At 26.9% G+C, this 23906-nt stretch overlaps 1 protein-coding gene across 1 annotated transcript in view; it reads left to right on the top strand.

The window, feature by feature from the left end:
- The first annotated feature begins 2157 nt into the window (after window positions 1-2157).
- Window positions 2158-23906, top strand: part of LOC100199282 (RNA cytidine acetyltransferase) — an 83285-nt gene continuing 61536 nt past the window's right edge. The window contains exons 1-7 of the mRNA XM_065801063.1: window positions 2158-2507; window positions 2623-2714; window positions 12060-12231; window positions 13295-13417; window positions 13561-13622; window positions 15601-15715; window positions 22206-22313. Coding sequence (XP_065657135.1) covers window positions 2400-2507; window positions 2623-2714; window positions 12060-12231; window positions 13295-13417; window positions 13561-13622; window positions 15601-15715; window positions 22206-22313 — 780 coding nt within the window. The 5' untranslated portion in view covers window positions 2158-2399. The remainder of the gene's footprint in view (window positions 2508-2622; window positions 2715-12059; window positions 12232-13294; window positions 13418-13560; window positions 13623-15600; window positions 15716-22205; window positions 22314-23906) is intronic.

Genomic DNA, 23906 nt, shown 5'->3' with positions numbered 1-23906 from the left:
AAGTCAGGTAATTGGCAATTCTCATAAAATAATCCGTCATCTTAGCCATCTTATATGCCTAATGTGTTCAGCTGCAATAGCTATCTAATATGTTCAGAAAATTTTGAAATTGTAGTCAATTTCAATACCCAGGTATTTTACATGTTCACTGAATTTAACTAATTCATTTTCAAGCTTGACATATACATTAGGATATTTTTCAGTAATACTCAAATATTTTTACTTTGGAACTTGTAATCAACATACTTATTGACTTACTTGTATTCAATTTCAATCCATTTTTAATATATTAGACACTAACTTCCGATTCATCATTTTGTCATTGATTCTTCATACTTCTTATCTTCAATGTAGACTAATATGTCATCAACAAAAAGATTAAGTTTACATATCTATGACATAGTTCGATCCTTACTACATTCTTGATAATACCACACTTTTGTTTCTCCGCGCAATGAGTTTGTTTGTTAAGATTAGTGTTTCTGAGTTAAAGAGTTGAGACGCCTCAATAAAGTAGCCTGCTCGACTGTAGTGGCTCTCCTGGCCTTAGGGAGGTAATTAATATTTAAAAAAAATCTGGTAGCACTGTTAATGTATATTATAAAAAACATGTTAGTACTGATCCCTGGGGTACATCTACCTCACCAGGTTGTTCAGATGAAAACTGGTCACCAATTCTTACTTTTTGAGTTCTTTCTGTTGCGAATCCATTTAAGCTATTGAAGTAGTATTTTAATTTTGTAGTATTTTAATTTTGTAGTATTTTAATTTTTCAATAATATTTTTGTGTTAATTGTTTCAAATTTGAGTCTCGCATAACTGTAATGATGAACATGTTGGCATCAATTGCTGCCCTCAATATTTAAAACGAGTAATTGAACTGTTGCTATAGTAAAGTGATTTTTTTCTGAAGCTATATTGATTTTTATTTACACATATACAATTATATGTATAAATAAAAATCAAAATCTTTTTGATAGCTTGTTTAGTGGTCATCTAATTGTTTGTCTTGTGGTAACTTGGGCAATGTCTCTTTCTGTATGGGTATTATAGTGATTCTTTTCAAGTTTTAAGTACAAAATATGTTTTTAAAGATAGATTATCTTTGCTCCTGTATTGTTTCTTATCTACGATATCAATCTTCATGAAAGTTTTACATCTAAAGTGGCTCTATTTGCTGACAACTCAATTTTATACTCTTGTCTTGACAAAAAATCTTCACTTTTTGGTTGCTTAGAACAAGCAACCAACTTTTAATTTGAGCTCTCCTCTGTAACAGCCTAAGGCATGCAGTGGCTTATGGATATAAATTCTGGACATAAAATCCACAATTTTTCTTAGACAACATTTATTTAGTGCAAAATAATATTGCAATAATGTTGGCATTCCTATATTGATGAATAACAACTCTCTTACTCTCAAACAAAGTCTAAAAGCACATTGTAAATGTAATTAGACCTGCTTTATCTGCTAAACTTGAGCCACTCTCCCATTATTGTAAGGTTGCTTTTTTTCTTTCTTTCTATAAATACCATCACAGTCAATGCTGAAATGAGCTATCATCTCTATTACAATAAACCAAAACTCATTCTTGTTTGGTTCTTATTCAACAAGTTACATCCTTCTACTGTATCTGTTATAAAATTTATATAATTTTTTTTTTAATCTAGTTTTTTTCCTTTTACATCAAAAAAACCTTGCAACTCTTAGTCATCTTCATGTTGTTTTTTTAATATACAACCTGCAACTTTATTAGTCTTCAGTTAACCATTTCCTAATATTTTTACTTATCTATTTTAAGCTAACTCATAACTTAGTAGTGGTTGCTTGCAATCTTGTTGGAAGTAAATTAGAGTTTAAAAATATATAAATATATTCCAGTATTTAATAAATATTAAATGTAAGCATACAATTAAAGTATATAAAATATTATAAATTTTTTTCTAGCCCTGGCTATCGACCCCTGCTAAATCTTATAGTTTTGCCGGGGTTGGGTTTAAAAAAAGTCTCATTTTTAGCCAGAGACAGGGCCGGGGTCGGGGCCCTGGTCACTTACTAATTGCTAATATACAAATAGAGAACTATTTTTCATATAAATATGTATAAGAATTTAATTAAAAAAAAAATTCTAACATGAGAATTTAAAAAATAAATTTTAGGTTGTTAAAATAGATGCTTACAGAGAATCTACATTTTCATAAAGGCAGCGACACTTGTTGAAATTCAACAACAGCTCAACTATGCTATATATTCAACAGTTAAATATCAAAAAGTTGAATATATTAAATATAAAGATATATCCCCTGATATACTTAAATTAATAAATAGCTCATTTAATCTTTACAATTACTTATTGTTGTTACTAATATAGATAATTTACAACAGAATATAACTCAAAAATGGTGCTTAAAAAAATAGATAACAGGATTCGTGTGTTAATAGAAAATGGAGTTCAACAAAAACATAGAACTTTATTTTTTGTTGTTGGGGAAAAAGCTCGTGATCAGGTAAAATCTTTTTATTCAAGTTCATTCAACATTCTGTTCAATTTATCTTAGTTTATAAAAATTATTCATAAGAAAAGAGTTAGAGTCATTTGCATTAAAGTTTTTTACTACTTAGGTTGTTATACTTCATCATATGTTATCAAAATCTCAAATTCGAGCTCGTCCTACCGTTTTATGGTGCTATAAAAAAGAACTTGGTTTCAGCAGGTTTAAATATTTTTTCACAAGCAGATAGAATTTAAAAATGATAGATAATTTAAATAATAAAACGATTTAAATATAAATATATTTAAATAATTTATATAATTTAATTTTTTTTATATTAATTTAATTTTTAAAATCTTAAACTAACAAATGTTTTGTTTTAGTAAAAAAAGAGAATAAATATAGTCGTTAATTCATTCAAAAGTTTATAAGAACTTTCTTTTCAAAATGTCTGTCATTCTTTTGCTTAAGCATTATTTATATAAAGTTTAAACAAGATTTTTAAACTTAAAAATAATAATATATATTATGTTATTATTTTTAAGTTTAAAAATCTTGTTTAAACTTTAGCAAGATTAACTTCAACAATTATAATTTAACATTAAACACAGCAAGATTAACTTCAACAATTATAATTTAACATTTGTACAAGCAAAAACCTGAGTAGAGTCAAAAAGATCCAGCATACTTCATTCTAGGAAAGAAACAATATAACAGGTTTATATCTATACCATTTTAATAAATAAAGGAGGGGTGCCAGGTTGGTCAGCAGATATATTCTGTTTACCCCTAAAGTTTTTTGTCTAAGAAGACTTCTACAAGACAGTAGCTGGAATTTTTTTCTAAAAGTCTTTGCTATGTTTTTTCTAAAAGTCTTTGCTTGGGTATGTGGCAGGTAGTGATTATGGTGGTCCTGAACCTGACCTGGACTAGTTGAAAGAAGTTACTTCTGTAAACAGTACTTTAAAACATCGAGCAGAAGATTTTCAAAATACATTAGGAAAAACATTAAATCTGAAGGAATACTGGAAATTAAATAAAATGTATGTTATATAGTCAAGCCTTCCCAGGAAGCGTTTGCTGCCGCGCACCTTGTTTGTCGATGCTAAAAGTAATTTTTTCAGACAAACTGGCCACAGCAGTTTGTATCTTAATTTGTTTCTTAAAGTGTTTTAAAAAGTTCTGTAAAAAGCTTAACTTATCTACTGAGGGAGGAGAAAAAACAATACTAAAAAAGGAAACAAAATAGTAATGAAATATCAAATTTTAATAAAGTTAACAAGAAAAATTTCATAGTTAAAAAAAAAAGAAATTAAAAAATATATTTTTATCAATCTGTATATTAAGAAACTATTTTGCTATATATGCTAGAACTATGTGAAACTTTTTAAATTTTTTTCCTTACATTTATTTGTTTTGATGTCTTTTCGCTTTTAAAAATGTTTTTGCTATATTTGGCGTTAATACTTATATAATAGGAAATTAAGAAAAGAAATTGCTATATATTTGTAAAATATATTATTAATCAATTTTGTAATGATGAAAGTAATTAAATGAAAGAATAACATGGTTTCTTTTATAAATATATTTACCACACTTGATGTCTGTCTAAAATTATTTCCTTTATATTGCCTAATTTCCAATGTTAATACGAATTACTAGATAATGAACATAACAATTGCTCTGTTTGAAAAAATGTATTTAAAAACTTAAAAAAAAGTTTTGAATAGTCTCCTGAAAATTTAGTTTAAAAAGTTCAGTAAATTAAAAATGCACTACCATACAAGCGTTTAGAGCATTGTCAATAACAATAGTTCATCAGGAAATAAACTATGGGGTTTAAATTTGAATTATCCGACGAAAGTGCAGACTATTTCAATGGGATAGTGAAAACACCCAAATATTTTATATTTGAATATTAGTATTAATGACTTTTTTTTTTACCTGAAAAATTAGTTAAAAAATAAAAAATTTTTTTAACAAATAAATAGCAATTAGTTTTTTCACTTTCCTGGCCATGATAAAAACAGCTAAGTTTAGCAAAAACATTTGAAAAATAAATTTTAAAATTCCATGTTGTTAGCACAAATAATAAAGTATTTCCTTAATATCTGACTGAAAAAAGTCGCAAGCAAATTTTATATCAAAATTTTTTTTTATTTTCATTATATTTTTATCTGTTTTTTTCCTTGACTTGTATCAATTTTGGTTGCAGAAAATAACGAATGCCCTAAAAAAAAAAGAAAAAAAAAACTAGAATATTTAGGTATATTATTTTTTTGACAAAATTTTACTTTTTTTAATTTTCAATTGTTTTATTTAGATTTTTTATTTCCTATAATATTCGTTTCCTTTCTTTGAGTAGTGCTGTTTTATTCTCTGTAGTTTTTTTTTAGCTTTATTTTGCCGCAAATTCTTAAAACGCTTACTTTATAAAAGCGTGGTCAAGTGTCTCAAAATACTTTAAATGTGGACAAACAAGGTTTGTGACTACATGTGCTTACTGGGAAGGCTTGATAGTTGTAGCCACTAGTCACAGTTGTGAAAACACTGAGATAACACTACACCAGAGATTCAAACAGAACACAAACATACATAGAGTCAGGACTCGAAATAAGTGCCGGACATCAGACATTGTCTGGCACTTGTTTGGTAAAAAATGGTTTCTATCATTTTTTAGTCATTTTGTCTGACCCATATTTTATATGCATTTATTTTCTAATCATTTTAGTTTTTCCAAAATTATTAATAATTTCAGTATTGCATATAAACTTTATTTGTTGAATTTTTTATTTTTTATGCAAAACAAAATTGAACTTGAACACACGGATACGTTTATAAAATACATCATTTTTTTGAGTTGATTTAAAAGACGCCAAAGCATTGTATTTTTTTGAATATTTAGCCCAGTTTTTATCATTTATATTAAGATTTTGCAATTAGTTATTAATTTAAATTTATAGTTCAGTATTTTTTTTTTTTGTCCGATGGTTTTTATGAATGTCAAACAAATATTTTAGCTTATAAAACCCTTTTTTAATATTTATTTTATAAAAATTTTAATGTAATAGTTATTTTAATGCTTATAAAAACCAGTATTTTTTATTACACTATTAAATTTGAGTTGTTATGTAACGTTTGTTTTTGCACTAAAAATTTTTGCTAATAAAAGTGTTTATAAAATTAATCCTAGAAAAAGTTTGAAAAGTTTCATTAAAAAAATCCATATTTATATAAACGTAATTATATTTAATATTCTTTGATAATTTAAATAAAATGGGTTTATTGTAAACATAGTTAATTTGTTACTTTATTTAATAAAGTAATAAGTAAACTTAATAATTTATGTATTTAATATATTTACATAGTAATTTATGTATTTAATAAATTTACATAGTAATTTATGTATTTAATAAATTTACATAGTAATTTATGTATTTAATAAATTTGTATTTTTATTATACATTTTTTTTATATGTTTAATTACGTATTTAATAATTACATAATTTATGTATTTAATATATTTACATAATAATTTATGTATTTAATAATTTACAAAACATTTTGCATAGTAAAGTAATTTTTAAATAACGTAATATAAATATATTCTCCTTTTCAAATAATAGTTTTTTGGCTTAGATTTTTTCTTTTTCTTTAAGATTTTCTTTTTGTTAGATAATTTATCTTACATTTATCTTACATTTGTTAGATAATTTATCTTACTTTTCTTAACGATTTCTTTTATTTACGCTAAACTAATGCCTGTTTTGCGTTGTTTGTTTAAATTACTTTTTTAAAAGATTTCTTTTATTATTACCGCTGATCTCGTGTTTCTTATGCGCCGACACCAAAAAAATAGAAAATAAACAAATCAACAAGAAAGCAATTTAAATAAAATGTTTAAAAAAATCTATCAAAGAGCTCATTAAGACCAGGGGCTTATCTAGGATTTTATATAGGTATAGCTAAAATTTGGAAAATTATGTCATATTCACAACTATTTAATAAGTCGGCTAGAGTTCGTCAAAAAGACGTTTAGTTTTTACTTTTTGTACACACACACATATATTATAAATATATTGTACACACACACATATATTTATATATATATATATATATATATATATATATATATATATATATATATATATATATAATATATATATATATATATAAATTTAATACAAAAGTTTACCATAAAACATAGAAATGGTGTCGGCAATTTTTCAGATTCAACATTTGTTAGATTTATCTTACTTTTCTTAATGATTTCTTTTACTTACGCTAAACTAATGCTTGTTTTGCATTGTTACTATTAAAAAATCAAATTTTGAATCTGCAAAAGAAAATTAAAAATTATATTTATTAAATTTTATTTATTTATTTATTAAATTTGTTAAATATATTTAATATTTAGCCCAGTTTTTATCATTTATATTAAGATTTTGCAATTAGTTATTAATTTAAATTTATAGTTCAGTATTTTTTTTTGTCCGATGGTTTTTATGAATTTCAAACAAATATTTTAGCTTATAAAACCCCTTTTAAATGTATTTTATAAAAATTTTAATGTAATAGTTAATTTAATTATTGAAAAGAAAATTAAAAGAAATATGTTTATTAAATTTTATTTATTTATTTATTAAATTTATTAAATATATTTAATATTTAGCACAGTTTTTATCATACTAATAAAACATAAAATAATACTCTTTCAATTTATTATTAATGAATGAGTAATGAGTTTAATACTCTATAGGAAACAAAAGTTATGTAAACCAAAATATTTATTTAGTAATATTTATTTAGTAAGGGGTTGAAATTTAACCAGGGTCAGGTTTAATAAAAATAACAGGGGTTGAGGTTGGGTTTGTAACCCTAGACTGCATAAAGATGATACATCCTAAATTATACTTTTTAGTTTGAAATTCATGTTATATTTTATTTATATAAACATGTATATTTATCAAGCTAAAGCTTGATGATGATGATGATGATGATGATGATGATGATGATGGTGGTGGTGGTGGTGGTGGTGGTGGTGGTGGTGGTGGTGGTGGTGGTGGTGGTGGTGATGATGATGATGATGATCATGATCATGATCATGATGACCATGATTATAATGTTAAAAGTCAGCAAATTAAATGCTTAGCTACATTGACCTTTGCAATTTTAATGTGTTGTGCTACCTCTGCATACCCAAACCACTTGAATCTTCTCTGACAAACGTTGTTCGATACGCTTTTTTCTAATCTCTAAGTATATGACTTCTTTTTTTGTTTTGTTAGAGGTATACCACTTATCTATTTTGATCATCATATTCTCTTTCAGCAAATACTACGCCATATAAATACTAAAGTTTATATAAATACGTAAAGATAATATATGCCAGCATCTAATGCCAGCAAATATGTTTATACCCATATATATCCACATTGTGTATGTGTAAATGCGCCTCTTACTTAAGTCCTGGATCCAAGCAAGGAAACTTTTATTCCTACTTATCAGTTTTAAGTCAAGTCTCATTCTGCTCCTTGTTTTTCACCATCTTGTGCAGTTGCTATATTAAACTAATCATTTTTTTTCATCTTTTTTACAAGAGCATCTCTCTTGAGAACAAATCTCTTTTTATTATTGCAAGAAATCAATGTAAAAAGTCCTTTTTGATGCTAACCTCGTTATTCTTAGTTCACTAAATTTGTAGCTTATCTTGATAAGATACAAGATTTAGTAAACTGAGAATAATGAGATTATAGATGTTAAGTTTTAACTTCAACATCATCAGATTATTGTCATCAACTAAACAGAAAAATTGCCTATATTAAAAAAAAATTGCCCTATATTGTATAATTCTTATTCTTTATATAATATCTAATTATTAATTTGAATTTCTACTTAAATTAAATGAATTTTATCTATATATAATTTAGTATAATATTTATGTTGAATTTAAATGAACAAAGGTATGCAAATTGCAAGTTCTATAGCAAATGATAGCTAAAGTACAACTTACTCTGAAGTAATTCAGCTACTAAAAAATTAATTAAAAAAATCATTAAATAACTTCAAAATTAAACAGTATCAACAATATGTATAAATATCAAATATAGACAATCTGCAATTAGGGATTGCAATCCTGCACACTTTTCAATCCGCTGGAAAAAATTTGATTTCTCATACACAAAGTTAATGACAAAATGACAATGGTACTTATATTTCAAGAATTTCAGGATAGGGATTGTCCATAAATTAAGTAACACAAACTTCACAATAAACAAAACAAAAAAGATCAAAAGTTTTCTCTCACAGAGTCTTAATTTAAATAAAACTCTTGTCAACAATTTTTTTTCTATAATGGTGGTCTTTGGCATTGAAAATATATTTTCACTTTTTTTTAATTTCTTGTTTGTATTTTTTTAGGATTTTGTTAGTAAATTAGTAAACCAGTTAAATTATTATTACAACATTGTGTAAGTCTCTTACAAAGTGCATCGGCTAAATCAATGCTCAAAACTGAATATTGCTGATCTAATTTATCTAACATAAATCAAAAAATTGTTTCCGCAGTGATTCAAGACCAAGTTTCAGGGGTACCAGGCAAAGAATTAAATCATTTATTTGAGACCATTCTTCATTTGTGAAACATTTCTGATGCAATGTCAATTAAAGCTTTTTCGTTTCATAACTAATTCAGCAGATGGTTGATCCAAAATTATTGTCAAACCGAAGTCTTCTGGCATAAGTTCATTGCCAGTGGTATTATGCTGATTGTTTTATTTTGTTTACAACTAAAAGTAGTAAAAAAATTATTTTAAGAATTTACTGCGCAAATTATATTGTGATTGCTAAAAATATAATTAATTTCTATGTTTATTCAGGGAGGTTAAACTCCATATTTAATAGAGGCATCACTGACTAAGACACATCAAGTAGTTGCTTAAATTTAATTAAGTATATTTACGATTAAACAAGCTATCAACTGAGAAGTTTACACCACTTTAAAAAAAAAATTGTTTTAATCTAAAAAATTGCGTTTTTTAAAATGGCAGCAAACTTCTTAATGAGTCATATTAGATGATTATTTTTTTAATCAATAATAGGCAAATTTTATTGTCCATGATCTTGGCTTTCAGGATTATTTAGGAAAAAGTTTAATTCATCTCCCTCAAAGCTGAGGTTACTGCAGACGAGGATGCTACATAATTTTAGTTACAACCCTCTTTTATCTCTCTAAACTCTAAACTTTAGTTAAACTTTCGTTTACGAAACATTAAATTAATTGGTATTAAATGTGCATTTGTTCTGCTTAAATGTTAAAGTTCATGCATTGCTCGGGGGCGTAAGAATCGTAAAATATTTGTTTGGGGCAGGGGAATTATAAAATGTTCCAGAAAAACTGATATGAAACGAAACAAAATTTTCTTCTTTCGTAAAAATAAGGTATGAAACAAGCTTTACTTGTTTTGTAAAAGTACGATACAAAACGATATGATATTTTTGTTTCGTAAAAATGACACGAAACGAAAATGATTGTTTTGTTCCATGTCAAACCAAACTTCCGAGAGGATACAAGAAGATGCTGATGCTTACACCAAATAGTGAAGATGAAGTAGCAAAAACTAATCTCAAATTGGAAAAAGCAAATTTCACAAAGGCCACTTTTAACTCTGTTAAAAATTTTATTTGCACCACTTTGTATTGCACAAGTTTGTATTCCTAACAATGCTAGATTTATATCAGACTTCAAGGCAACTTGGATTTTCCCAATAGACAGGCAGCATGTTTTGAAAAAATTTCATGAAATCCAGCTGAATCTGGTCAGGTGGTCATGAAGCTGCAAAAGAGATTAGTAATGATTGAAAGAGATTATTAATGATGCTATTCTTGATCATCTTTTGAACACAAGATGAATATGCCAATAAAGAGACTACAAACAGATCTAGATAAAGATGTCAATGAAAGCTCTATAGAGACAGATCAAGTATATGAAAGTGCTGCACCTGAAAGAAAAGAAAAAATCTGTCAAAGTTCATGACTGGGTAATTGTAAGATTCACTAAAAGTGCTTTGAAAACTGAAAGGGTAGCAGTTGTACAGTTCTATAGTATTAAAAATGTATTGATTTGTATATATTTGGCCTAAAGAAGATGATTTTTGTGACATTGTTTTTTGTTCCATTCAGCAGTTTTTGCAAGCACCATCTATTGGAAGATAAGATAAACTTACTTTTGGTTCATAAATCTGTAAACTGTAGTACCTATCTAGGTATTTTGTATTTCCTGAACATTGTTTTTCAACATGATTAAACATTTTTCAAAGATGAGTTGAACTTTTTTATTTTGTATTTCCTAAGTTTTTGTGTATAATTACAATAAAAACAGTTTTTTGAAAACAGAAAACTATTTTTAGCCTCCCGAATGGAGCTTTTAATATACACTACTATGAGTTTAATTGATGTGTGTAAAGTTACCCTGACCTTATGATGTGATTTAACACATTCTTAGAGTTTTAAAAAAACATGGTCAATGAAATTTTAATGTTTTTTACTTATCATAAGTAATTATCATGAACTTTTTACTGTAAGGTATATTTACGATATGGACTATATCACATATAAAGACTAATTTTGTCGCTCTTTGTTAAGACATATTGTAAGATAGTTAAATTTTAGTGTAGTTTCCATGCACCAATTTGCATTTTACAAGAATAAAATATAAGGTTATTAGGGCAATATCTGACCAGGTCTCATGAAAGCTATTTTTAAGGGTGTGATGGCCAAGAAGCTATACGATTCATGCACAGGCCTTTCACTTTTTATCTAAATATAGTCCTTTTATTAATTTTTATTTTTTTTTAATTTTTACTACATTTTGAAGAAAATATTTTTATATTAACTATATTTATGTTTGTTATGTATAAAGATTTTTGCTAGCTTTTTTAATATTTAGATAAAAAAGCTTGTGAATAAAATAAAGTTGATTACATTTTATTAATAATTTTTTTAATTTTACATTGTAATGTTTTGTATCATTGTAAGCACATCAGAAAAACAATCTTCACCAACAATTGTTTTTCTGATATTTATTCTAGAATTGTAACATTTTCTAAAAAAAGTGTTTAAAAGAAAAGTTGCATTTTACAAAATTTTTTAAACCCTATTATAATATATATATATAGATTGTCTGTTTTTGAGTTATGTAAAACTGTTTTGAGTTACGTAATTCAAACAAAGTTTTATTGCTGTTTATTAAAAAAAATTTAGTTTAAGTTTAAATAAGCGTGTATTTATTATTTATATTGTATTTATACACTTGGCTTTTTTGGCTTGGGCTTTTTAGAGTCACCACACCCCTGGACATTAAAAATTGATTAAAAATTTATTTAACATGAATAGCATAAAATTTAATATTGATAAATAAAATTTATATTATTAAAAGTTTAAAGTTAACTTATTTTTAATAAATTATATTTAACTTTTATAGATACTAGCTATTTGTTTATTTTGAATAAAATAATATTATGAGTTAGGGTAAATGTTGAGTAACTTTGATTTCAAAAAAATTTTTAGTCATCGAAAAAAGAAAATAAAGCAACTTCAAAAGAAGGTAAAAAGTGGATCGTTAGATGTAAAGAAAGATGATCCATTTGAACTATTTATTACAGCAACAACTATTAGATATTGCTTTTATGGAGAGACACATAAGATTCTTGGTAACACATATGGGATGTTAATTTTACAGGTAATCAATCATTTAAATATTTCTAACCCAATTTATAATTAAAGCAGTATGGGTATATGTGTATTTAAAATTTATAATGAAGGCAGTATGGATATATGTGTATTTTGTAAGTGATATGATAGCACATGTAGCTGACATTCAGTCAAAAATGGGTTCTTGCTTTAAGATTTATTGTTATCATTATCCTGTACATGATTGTATACTAAATAATAATTTTTTTAAATGTTTAACTTTATTTTTATTGTAATAAATATTTTAAATTACTAAATAATACTAAATATATAATTATTACTATTATATATTTAAATGTTATTAATAACTTAAATAATAATAATAATAACAATAATTTAGTTTGTTATTTTTGTCAGAAAAACTAGTCTCAAATAATATTAGCACGAAAATTGGAATCTAAATTTTAAAGAGCACAATAAAATGTTGCAATTTAAGTGTTTAACAACATTTGTTAAATTTTATACATAAGAGATGTTTACTTAAAAGCATTGAAATAAAATTACTTGTCTTGTACTTCTTCTCTTTGTCTTTTTTTTTTGTAATTTTTTTTTAGCTCTTTGAAAAATAAACTTTTTTGCTCTTTTAATTCTTTAAATGTTTCTCAATTTTCGAAAAAAAAAAGTTGCACATTTTGAGAACAAAATTTTTTTTTCAACTTTTAAAAATAAAAGGGATTTAGCAAGTTTAGGTTGGCATTGTTGGAGTCTAAACCATGAATGGTCTGTCCTAATTATGGGTGTCTGGGTTATGTTATGTTGCTGTATGTTGTTACTTTTAAGAATACACTTTCTATGTTGTTCACAAAATTTTTTTTATCGATGAAATAAGTATTCATTGTTTCAAATTTTATGTATTGAGCGATACTTAAAGCAGTTGCAACGTTTAACGATTAACAGTTTAACAACTGTTAACCAATTATTAAATTGTTAACAACACTTTAATAATAATTTATGTAGTCATTAATAAATGTATTAAACACTTCCTTAAATATTTCATTTATTATCTTTTTAATATATTTATCTATAAATTAATTGCAATTATTAAAAAATAGGATTTTGAAGCACTTACACCAAATTTACTAGCTCGCACCATTGAAACTGTTGAGGGTGGAGGGCTTATATGTGTTTTACTGCAAAATGTTGACTCACTTAAAAAACTCTACACTATGACCATGGTAAGATATAAAATTTATTCATGGTAAGATATAAAATTTATGTAAATTAGTGAAGTTTATATATTAGTTTTAAAAATGTAACATTGATAATTTTAGTTTTTAATGATGTGCATTGTTATCATTATTATTTTTTTTTAAATAAGGATGTGCATTCAAGATATAGAACAGAATCTCATCAAGATGTCGTCGGTCGATTCAATGAGCGGTGAGTTTCAAATTTCTTTAAAATGTTAATCCTCTTTGTCCTTTTTAATGAGCAGTTGTTTTTTATGCTTTTTTTTTATCAGTTAAACATTATAATCACAGCCCCTTCAAAACTGTAAATTTGATTTTTTGATCTTTAAAAATACTGCTAACAGTGTATGTATTTAAACAGTTCTTTATTGGTTTAAAAAACTTCCATTTAAACAAAGTTGTTGGTGCTTTTAAAATCTTTCCATAAATTTTTCATAAAATTTTAGAAATTTTTTAAGAATATTTTAAAGAACAAGTTATTGGTTATAAAAGTTAAAGAACAAATTATTTGTTATAAAACTCAAAGAACAGGTTATTTGTTTTAAAAGCAAAAAAATTCTATAACAGAGTGAAATGTTTAAAAGATAAAAAATTTTGTAAGCAATTGCAATGTCTAATAACAAAATTTACAAAACAAAATTTCAAATGCTGCTTATTTTAGGTCGTTTTTTATTTAAGTTCTGCTGTTCAAATGAAGAATTATCTTTTTTTATATAAATAAATTCCCAACAATGCTGCCAGTATTTTTGTTGGGAGTTAACAGTGACCTTGACCTTGTCCCAAAGAAAGAGGGTCTTAGAAACAGCCCAAATATGACAACAGTATTCCGTGCAAACACGGATAAGAGATTTATAGAGATAGAGTTTTGGGTTCAGGATGAAAACATGATAAAAAGAGGTGATCTTAGCTAACTTTGCAATGAATTGTTTATATGGTTTTCAAGGGAGATCAGTTAGTGAATGATAATCCAAGGGTGATAAAGTAGAAGACTCAGTATGAGTGTTGCCATTCATCAATATACAAAAATTCACAATATAGCAATAATTATTATCAGTAAGCAACTGAGATTTGTTTAAGTTAAAATTCACCAACCACTGCAGCCCTTAGTGGAGACTTTTTGTTGAGACTGTGATATGTAGTTGTCATCAGCAAGTACTTCTGAATTAAAATTACCAATTATTAAGTCAGGCAATAATAAAATATGTTTTGGTATGAGATTTAACAAGCAGTTGGCTACAAAAAACTTATATATGTTTAAAATTATAATTTATTTGTTTTTTGTAATTTAATATTTTTTTAACACATGGATGGGCATTGAGAGTAACTCACTTGACCTCTCACTTGACCTTTATATTTAAAAAGTTTATCCTCTTTATACTCAATAAGTTTTGCAAAGATTTTATTTTTGAATCTATAATTTGATTTGAGGTTGAGTTTACTTGTTTTCAATAGACCTAAGATTAAATAATAATTTAATTTTTTCAAGGGTTTTGGATGATTGATGAGATCTCCATTTTAGCTTCGAAAATAAATTTTTTGGAATGAATTAAATAACTAAGACAGCTCTTGAGTTTATCCCAGAGAGTTTTTGTCCACAGAAAAAGTCCCTAGAGTGTTATTTTTGAATTCCTTATGCAAAAATCTATTTGGTTTACAGATTGAAAAAAAAAAACCATGAACTATTATCAAGATATATCTCAAATTACTTTGTTGTCTTATCAGATTATTACTAAAATGCTGAATCAGCATTATTTCAAATGGCTATGTCTCTAGAACTGGTGTGTATTTTTAGTAAAAAATACAATTTACATTAATTCAAGTCTTCTGTCAATTTTTAACTTATTTTTTTAATCTTTATTTATTACTTTTTGCAATTGTTTTTATTAATATAATTATCTTCTTTATATATTGATTAGTTAAAAAAAAAAAGTTTTAGAAAGTATTTCCAACGTGATTACCTCTCACTCTATATCACTTTATATGAGTATTCACAACACAATGTACACAATTAATAGTACCCACCTGTACATTTTGTACTGTTCACAACACAGTTGAACACAATTAGTAGTCACAAAACTCTAAATTTTAACAAAGGATTTATTTTTTTAATTATTAAAAAATAATTCTTTTTATTATTTATTTAAAATAATAATAAATATTATTTACAGGTTTATTTTATCACTTTCTTCATGCAAGAATTGCTTAGTAATAGATGATAGTTTACGCATTTTACCAATTTCATCACAATCTTCAAATATAACAGCTATGCCACCAAAAACCAAAGTAAGTTTTTTTTAGTACAAAAGTTACTCCACTGAAAACATTGGTTTTTTAAAAAAATTTTCAGATCAGATTACAGTTATGAACTTTTTTTCTCTTATAAAATCAAAATAATGTAATGTACACAAAATACATTTTTGTGAGTATATATATATATATATATATATATATATATATATATATATATATATATATATATATATATATATATATATATATATATCGTATATAATATATATATATATTATATATATATATATATATATATATATATATATATAAATATATAATATATATATATATTATATACGGTGTATATATATATATATATATATATATATATATATATATATATATATATATATATATATATATAATATATATATATATTATATACGGTGTATATATATATATATATATATATATATATATATATATATATATATATATATATATATATAAATATATATATATATATATATATATATATATATATATATATATATATATATATAAATATACCGGAATTTCTTGAAAATGAAATTGCTTCATTTTAATTGTGCCCTTTGCCCCCTTCCTTTTCTTCCTCCTTCTTACTCTCCCCCCCCCCCCCAACACTTAAAATTGCTCTTCCGTTGCTGGAAAAAACATCAATAAATACTTAATAGAAAAAATGTGTTAATAGATCTGAGCTATAAAATTAATATTTAAATCTGTTTAAAACTCTTTGTTTCTGTTTAAACATACGTTTTTCATAATAAGCATACTGTTTTTCATAATTGTGTTGTTTTTGATATATGTTCTAATGGTTATAGATGTTTCTATTACTATTTTCAAGTATTGAATGTCAACAAGAAAAATTTCATGTATTTTGTATACTGCAAGAATGTCCAATATATTTGGACATTCATGTAGTATACCAAAGAACATGCTACCAACCAAGGAGGATGCTTTTCAAATATCTATATATCAGAAAGAATTCACTTGGTACATCAGATTGTTTAATAAAATACTAACTTCAAGTATTATATCTGTTTGGGAAAAAGCTGGTATACCAACCAATGCTTTTAACAGTGTTTTTCAACAGTGTTCAAAGTTATCCAAATTCGTAGATGCTGCACAAATATTTCTAAAATATTCAAATAGAATGGGTTTTATGCTTTGATCAAAAAGAATTAAAGAATATGACAATTACTAATGTAAGCAAAAACAAAATAAAGAATTTACAAAGAAAACTTGACAGAAGGTCAAACAAAGTGTGTCATATTAAAAAGAATTAATGTAGCATCAGCTTTCAATGATAATAAAATTTGTCAAAAAAAGTTTACATATTAACAGAGTTTTTAAGTGAAGATGACAAAGAATTGTTCAAATCAAGTACTAAATTGTCACCAAACTGTCATAAGTATCCAAATTTGTGCTGTATAATGGAATAAAACTCAGTTTTATGGTTCTGAGGGAGGCTGGTAGTCAGGTTCCCCGAACTCTGTGGTAGCTCTCAGAGAGGCTGATTCCATCAACAGCTGAAAAATATCAAAGCATTAACAGTGCTATGTTGCGCATGGATGGTGTCCCTGTTTGTACTTTTGGAGTGCATTGCCAAGGCCACATTTGGAGTCCTTTGTTACGGCTTAGGGTTTATTAATATTAATGAGGCAATTGCTTGGGCTATTAAACAATGTTCTGAGTACTATCAATGCTTTGAGTCAAGTTCTTCATCAAATTTAAAAATGAATAAAGTACCAAAAACTATAAAACACAAAAAACATCATCATCACCAAGTTCTCTAAACCTATCATTCACTAATATTCGTGGTCTTCGAAGTAACTTTTCTTCTGTTGAGCCTTATCTCTTGCAAAGTTCACCAGACCTACTTGCTCTTTGTGTGACTAATTTGAGTTCAGCTGTCTCATTTTGCGATCTTAGTGTTGATGGTTATCTTCCTTTAATGCGTAACAACTCTAATAGTCACGTGCTTGGCCTGGGCATTTACATTCTAAAGAATTGACCCATTTGTTGTGAAACTAGGTTTGAATCCACAGACTATTCTTTCATGTGCTTTCGTTTAGCATCACTTCACTCTATTGCCTTTCTCTTTGTTCTATATTGCTCTCCTTCATCTTAAGGCTGCACTTTTTTTGATGTTATTTCTGATCAAATTGACCAAGCCCTCTCTCTTTATTCATCAGCCTATATCATTGTTGTTGGTGACTTTAATGCTTATCACACTAAATGGCTTGGCTCTAGTGTCAGTGACTCTGCAGGCGTTAAGGCCCTCAACTTTTGCCTTTCTCAATCTTTAAATCAAATAGTCAACTTTCCAACTCGCTTTCCAAACAACCCGAATCATTTACCTTCTCTACTCGACTCATGTCTTGTTTTTGATCCTAGTCAGTGCTCAGTTTCTCCACATCCACGCTTCTGATCACAGTTTGATCTCTCTAAAAATAATATCTCATTCTTCTTCATCACCTGATTCCTCCTATTATCGTACCTCTTACAACTACCTTAAAGCTGACTGGGATTCTTTTTGTAATTTTCTTTGTGATGGCCCTTGGATAGAAATCTTTTGACTTCCTGTCGACAAATGTACTTAATAAATAACTTTGTGGATTCAGGCTGGCATAGAATCTTTTATTCCCTCCCAACGATTTCAGGTCAAGCCTCACTCTTCTCTATGGTTTTCCTCACACTGTGCTGCTGCAATTTCCAATTGAAACCGTTGCTTCCATATCTATCTGTAAAACAATTCTCCAGAAAACTGATGTCTATTTATCACTGCTAGAAAACATTGTAAAAAGGTTTTGTCTAACGCCAAGGCCCGCTATTCTCAGGTCATGAAATCTTGTATCTCATCTCAAAAATTAGGCTCTCATGACTTCTGGAGAATCTTTAATAGTATCAATAATAAGGGCTAATCTGTAATTCCACCTCTCTTGTATGGTTCAGACTTTGTCACCTCACCTAAAGACAAAGCTAAATTGTTTACTAAGAACTTTTCATCAATACAATCTCTTGTTTCCACTAGAGATTGTATTGATGTTCTACCTGATACAGGCAACAAACAGTTTGATCCATTGCTTGACATTCATATCACTCCAGCATCTGTATCATATCACTCCAGATTTCCTGCCTAGACTCTTCTACAGCTTGTGGCCCGGACAACATGCCTGTTATTGTTTTGCAGAAGTGTTCACCAAAGCTTTCGTCTATACTCTTAAAACAATTCAACAAGTGCTTATCAGAGTCTTGTTTTCCAGCCTGCTGGAAAGCGGAATCTGTTATCCCTACCTTTAAAAATTCTAGAGAGCGATCTGATTCGTCTAACTACCGTCCCACTAATCTTCTTCCTATTATAAGCAAGGTTTTTGAATCTTTAATTAACAAACACTTAATTTCTCATCTTGAATCTAATAACTTACTTTCTAACCATCAATATGGATTTCGATCTTCTTGCTCTACAGCTGATTTGCTAACAGTAATAACTGATAGGTTTTATCGTGTATTAGATAAAGGTGGAGAGGTTAAGGCCATCGCTCTTGACATTTCAAAAGCTTTTGATAAAGTTTGGCATGCTGGTCTTCTCCATAAGCTTTCTTCTTATGGTGTATCTGGCAACAGCTTTAAAATTATTGAATCCTTCCTTTCCAATCATAGTATAAAAGTTGTCCTTGATGGACAGCACTCTTCTTCTTATTCTGTAGCTTCATAGATTCTTCAAGGTTCAATTCTTGGCCCTGTACTCTTTTTAGTTAACATTAACGATCTTCCAGATATTCTCACATCTAAAGTGGCATTGTTTGCTGATGATACTACCATTTATTCTTGTTGTGATAAGAAACCAACACTCTTTGATTGCTTGGAGGGGGTATTTGAGCTTGAAAAGGATCTCACTTGATGCTACAGCATGGGGCTCACAGTGGCTGATGAACTTCAATTCAGATACAACTCAATTTTTTTCAGCCAATTGTTATCGCAATAATTTGGATCTTCCTAAATTTATGAACGGTAATGTACTCAATAAGTCATCCACTCTTCATCTTCTAGGATTAACTCTTACTTCCGATCTTTCTTGGAAACCATATATCAAATCAGTTGCAAAATTAGCATCTACTAAGGTTGCATCTCTTTATCAAGCTTGACACTTTCTTACTTCGGATTCTATTATCTATCTCTTTAAATCTCAAATCCGGCCTTGTATGGATTACTGTTGCCATATCTGGGGTGGGTCTTCTAATGATGCCCTTTCTTTTTTAGACAAGGTGCAAAAACGCATTGTAAACATTGTTGGACCTGTTCTTGCAGTCAACCTCCAACCATTATCACATTGTCGTAATGTTGCTTCTCTTTCTCTTTTCTACAAATACTATAATGGGCACTGCTCTAAAGAGCTAGCGTCTCTTGTGCTATCTACTAAAATTCATTCTCGTTTTACTTGTCATTCAATTAAGTGTCATCCTTTTTCTGTGACTGTTCCCAAGTGCTCTAAAAACGCTTATTCATCTAGTTTTGTTCCTCAAATAACAGTTCTTTGGAATTTGCTTCCTCTAATTTGCTTTCCTGATTCATATAATTTGCAATCCTTTAAGTCGTCCATCAATCTTAAATTAATCTTATCTTGCTCTACAATCTTTATCTTTTTTCTTCCTGTAACTTCCAACTTTAATTAGTGGTTGCTTGCAGCCTTGTTGGAGGTGAATATTTAGAAGAAGAAAAAAAAGATTACACTGGTATATTGAATAGATATGGCTGACAATTAGTCAATGCTCTTCTAAAGTGTATAAAAATAAACTTTGCATCTAATATCTTGGATCAAAACTTCAAAGAAAATGAAATGTGGAAGAACAGAAGTATCAGAACACACCCACAAGAATTGCAGATTAATATTTGCATTTGATTTAAAGAGAAAGTTGAAAATAAAATAAATTATTCATTTTACTACTTGTTCAGAGTTCAGACTATTGATTACTGGAAATAATTTCTGCTTTGAAAAATAGAAATTCTATAAAATCTTTACAAGCTTAAAGTTACAGATGGTGCTAATGTAAATACTGGTAAAAGAATCATTAAAAAAATTAAAAAAAGATAAACCATTGCAGTGGCTAATATGTTTAATGGATTGCAATGAGATTTCATTTAGAAAAGTGTTCAAACTGATAGATGGTTTAACTACAGGACCAGCAACATTTTGAGGTGAAATAGGAAAATCAGTTCAATTTGATGTTTGATTAATTATAATATTAGACTTTAGGCCAATCAGGGGATTAGTTGTACTATTAGCTTTGAATTTGGTTAAAAAGTGAAGCTCGGATCAAAAATATTTCATACTTTTCTAGTTATTCAAAATGGTCTTTATTTGACATAGTAAAGTGACTAGTAAAATTTGACAGCTTTTTATTTTTTGTTTTCTTTTATACTTAAGTTTTTTTATCTGCGTGTAAACTCATTTCTACAGTAGTTTTACATTTTTGTGACTGTTTATGTTTTTGTTTGTATTCACAGCTGACTTTAAGTCTCGCTTATCAATTGCTTTTATTCATCTAAATTATATATATATATATATATATATATATATATATATATATATATATATATATATATATATATATATATATATATATCTTATACTGCTGGTTTAGGTGAGCAGTCTGACGTCATACTGAATAGCCTGCTGCTGGGCGCTTCAGTACATACATCAAATGAAAAATAAACCTGACTTGCAGTGGAGTGCTACTACATCGGCTGAGGGTTTGGCATGGGGCAGCAATTGTGGCGGATCAAGGAATTTTTGGTCAATCTTGAAATATTAAAAAAAAGTCTTCAATTTCTAAGATATTTTTAGGACTTTCAGATTCTGATGAGGGGGATGGGGATCCATCACTGGGCAGCAATCTTTTCTTTCATTCTTCTTAATTTTTTTCTTCTTTTTCTGAAAATGCATATTTATTTTAAGTAACAAAAATATGCTATCAATTTTTTACATAAATATGCTATAGTAAATATATATATATATATTTATATATATATATATATATATTTATATGTATATATATATATATATATATGTGTGTATATATATATATATATATATATATATATATATATATATATATATATATATATATATATATATATATATATATATATATATATATATATATATATATAGCAATTATAAATTAGTAGAAAATCACTTAACAAAATTTTTTTTTCATTTAACACTGTTTCATCAATTAAGACTCATCAGAAATCATTTCTGATGAGTCTATATTGATGAAACACAGTGTTAAATAAAAAAAAAATTTTGTTAAGTGATTTTCTACTAATTTATAATTGATATATATATATATATATATATATATATATATATATATATATATATATATATATATATATATATATATATATATATATATATATATATATGTATATATATATATATATATATTATTGAATCATTTAGTTATTATGAAATAATTTTTTTTAATTTCAGGAAGAGTCAATGACAGCAGAAGAAGTAGAATTAAAAGAACTACAAAGTTCTTTACAAGATACACAACCAATTGGATCTATTATTAACCAATGTAAAACACTTGATCAGGTTTCTAAATTTGACTTTTTAATTCTAAATTTGCAGTAATTTAAATAAAATAAAATTTGTGTTTGTAATTCATCCCTTATTTTTGTAATTTACTTCAAGAAAGGGCTGGTGAGAAGCTGTTTACTAGGGTGTCATGCAAATTTAAAATTAGCTTCATTTTGCATTTTTTTATCGCTTTTTTTTATTTTTGCACTATCAATGTTTTAAGAATGTATCAGCAATGTTTTATGATGTGATCAGCAGATGTCTGCTGATAATAAATTATCACTTTTTAGTGAACAGGTTGCCAATTTTAAATGATATCATTTCTGTGATTGCGTTAGGCTGGCTGGTAAATTTTATCTTAAAAATCTTTTATTATCTTAAGTATAACTTGTTATATTCACTTATCATTTTTACAATAATCTTTATATCTCTTTTTTATATATGAATGACAACTGAATCACTTAACATTATCTCAGATTTTCTTTTGACTTCTGCTGGAAATCATATATTAGATTCATTGTGAATTCAGCACCTACTAAGTTTCTATTATATACCTTTATAAATATCTTATTTGTCCTTGTATGAAATTCTGTTGCCCTAACTGAGAAAGGTATAATGATACCCTTGATAACTGATAACTTGATAAATGATACCCTTGATAATGATACCCTTGACCCTTGATAACATGATAACTGAGAAATATATAATGATACCCTTATAATGGGAATTACAAAAAAACAATGTGAAAAAATGCATTGTTGGACCTAATCAGCTTCATAGCAAAACCTTTGCCTCATTGTTACATTCTTGAGTTTTCTTTACTTTTTTATAAAAATTTTTTATAAAATAAGCTATTATCTCATATCACAGCTAATACAGACCATTCTTGTGCTTGTCTCATTTTTGTTGCAGCTTTTCATGGCGATAGTTTCTTTAAGCTCTTAAAAACTTTGTTATAGTCTAATTTTTTTCCCTAAAATTTTTTACTTTATATTAATCATTGTGTCTTTCAATGAAAATATACTAACAAAAATGTTTTAAGGTTAACTTTAATGTTATCTTTACAATATGTTTTCAAAGATAACAATAAAGTTAAATTAGTTTTATAACCTTTCAAAGTTGGTATGTTTTTAATGAAAGATCCTTTACTTAATGATTTAAAATCTTTTGCTATAACATTGGGGATAGTGCAAATCCATGAATCTACTGCAGATAGATGGCACATATCTGCACTGCAGCTAGTTTTGCAGGAGAAGGTGAAATCTTTTTTTGTTTCTTATATTGGGATATTGGGTTCATCTTGGCATAGAGAGTTTTATTCATATTCTTTGTATTGTCAACAATAGATTATAGGTGTTAAAGTTATTAATTTATATGCACAATAATAATTGGCTACATTTATCAGATACACTGTATTATCCAATGCTAGTTCCACGAATTCAGGGATAGTCCCTGACGATATACAAATTTGTATCTCCTGAAATACAAATGACATATACAAAATTCTATAATTTGTCATTTAACCTGAAGGTATTACTTGTAATTAATGAAATATAATAAATAAATTTAAAACAATTGTAATATTTGTGTGTATATATATGTATTAAT

Source organism: Hydra vulgaris, chromosome 07, assembly GCF_038396675.1.
Source record: "Hydra vulgaris chromosome 07, alternate assembly HydraT2T_AEP".
NCBI classification, from domain to species: Eukaryota; Metazoa; Cnidaria; class Hydrozoa; order Anthoathecata; family Hydridae; genus Hydra; species Hydra vulgaris.
This window is presented reverse-complemented; position numbering and strand designations above follow the sequence as displayed.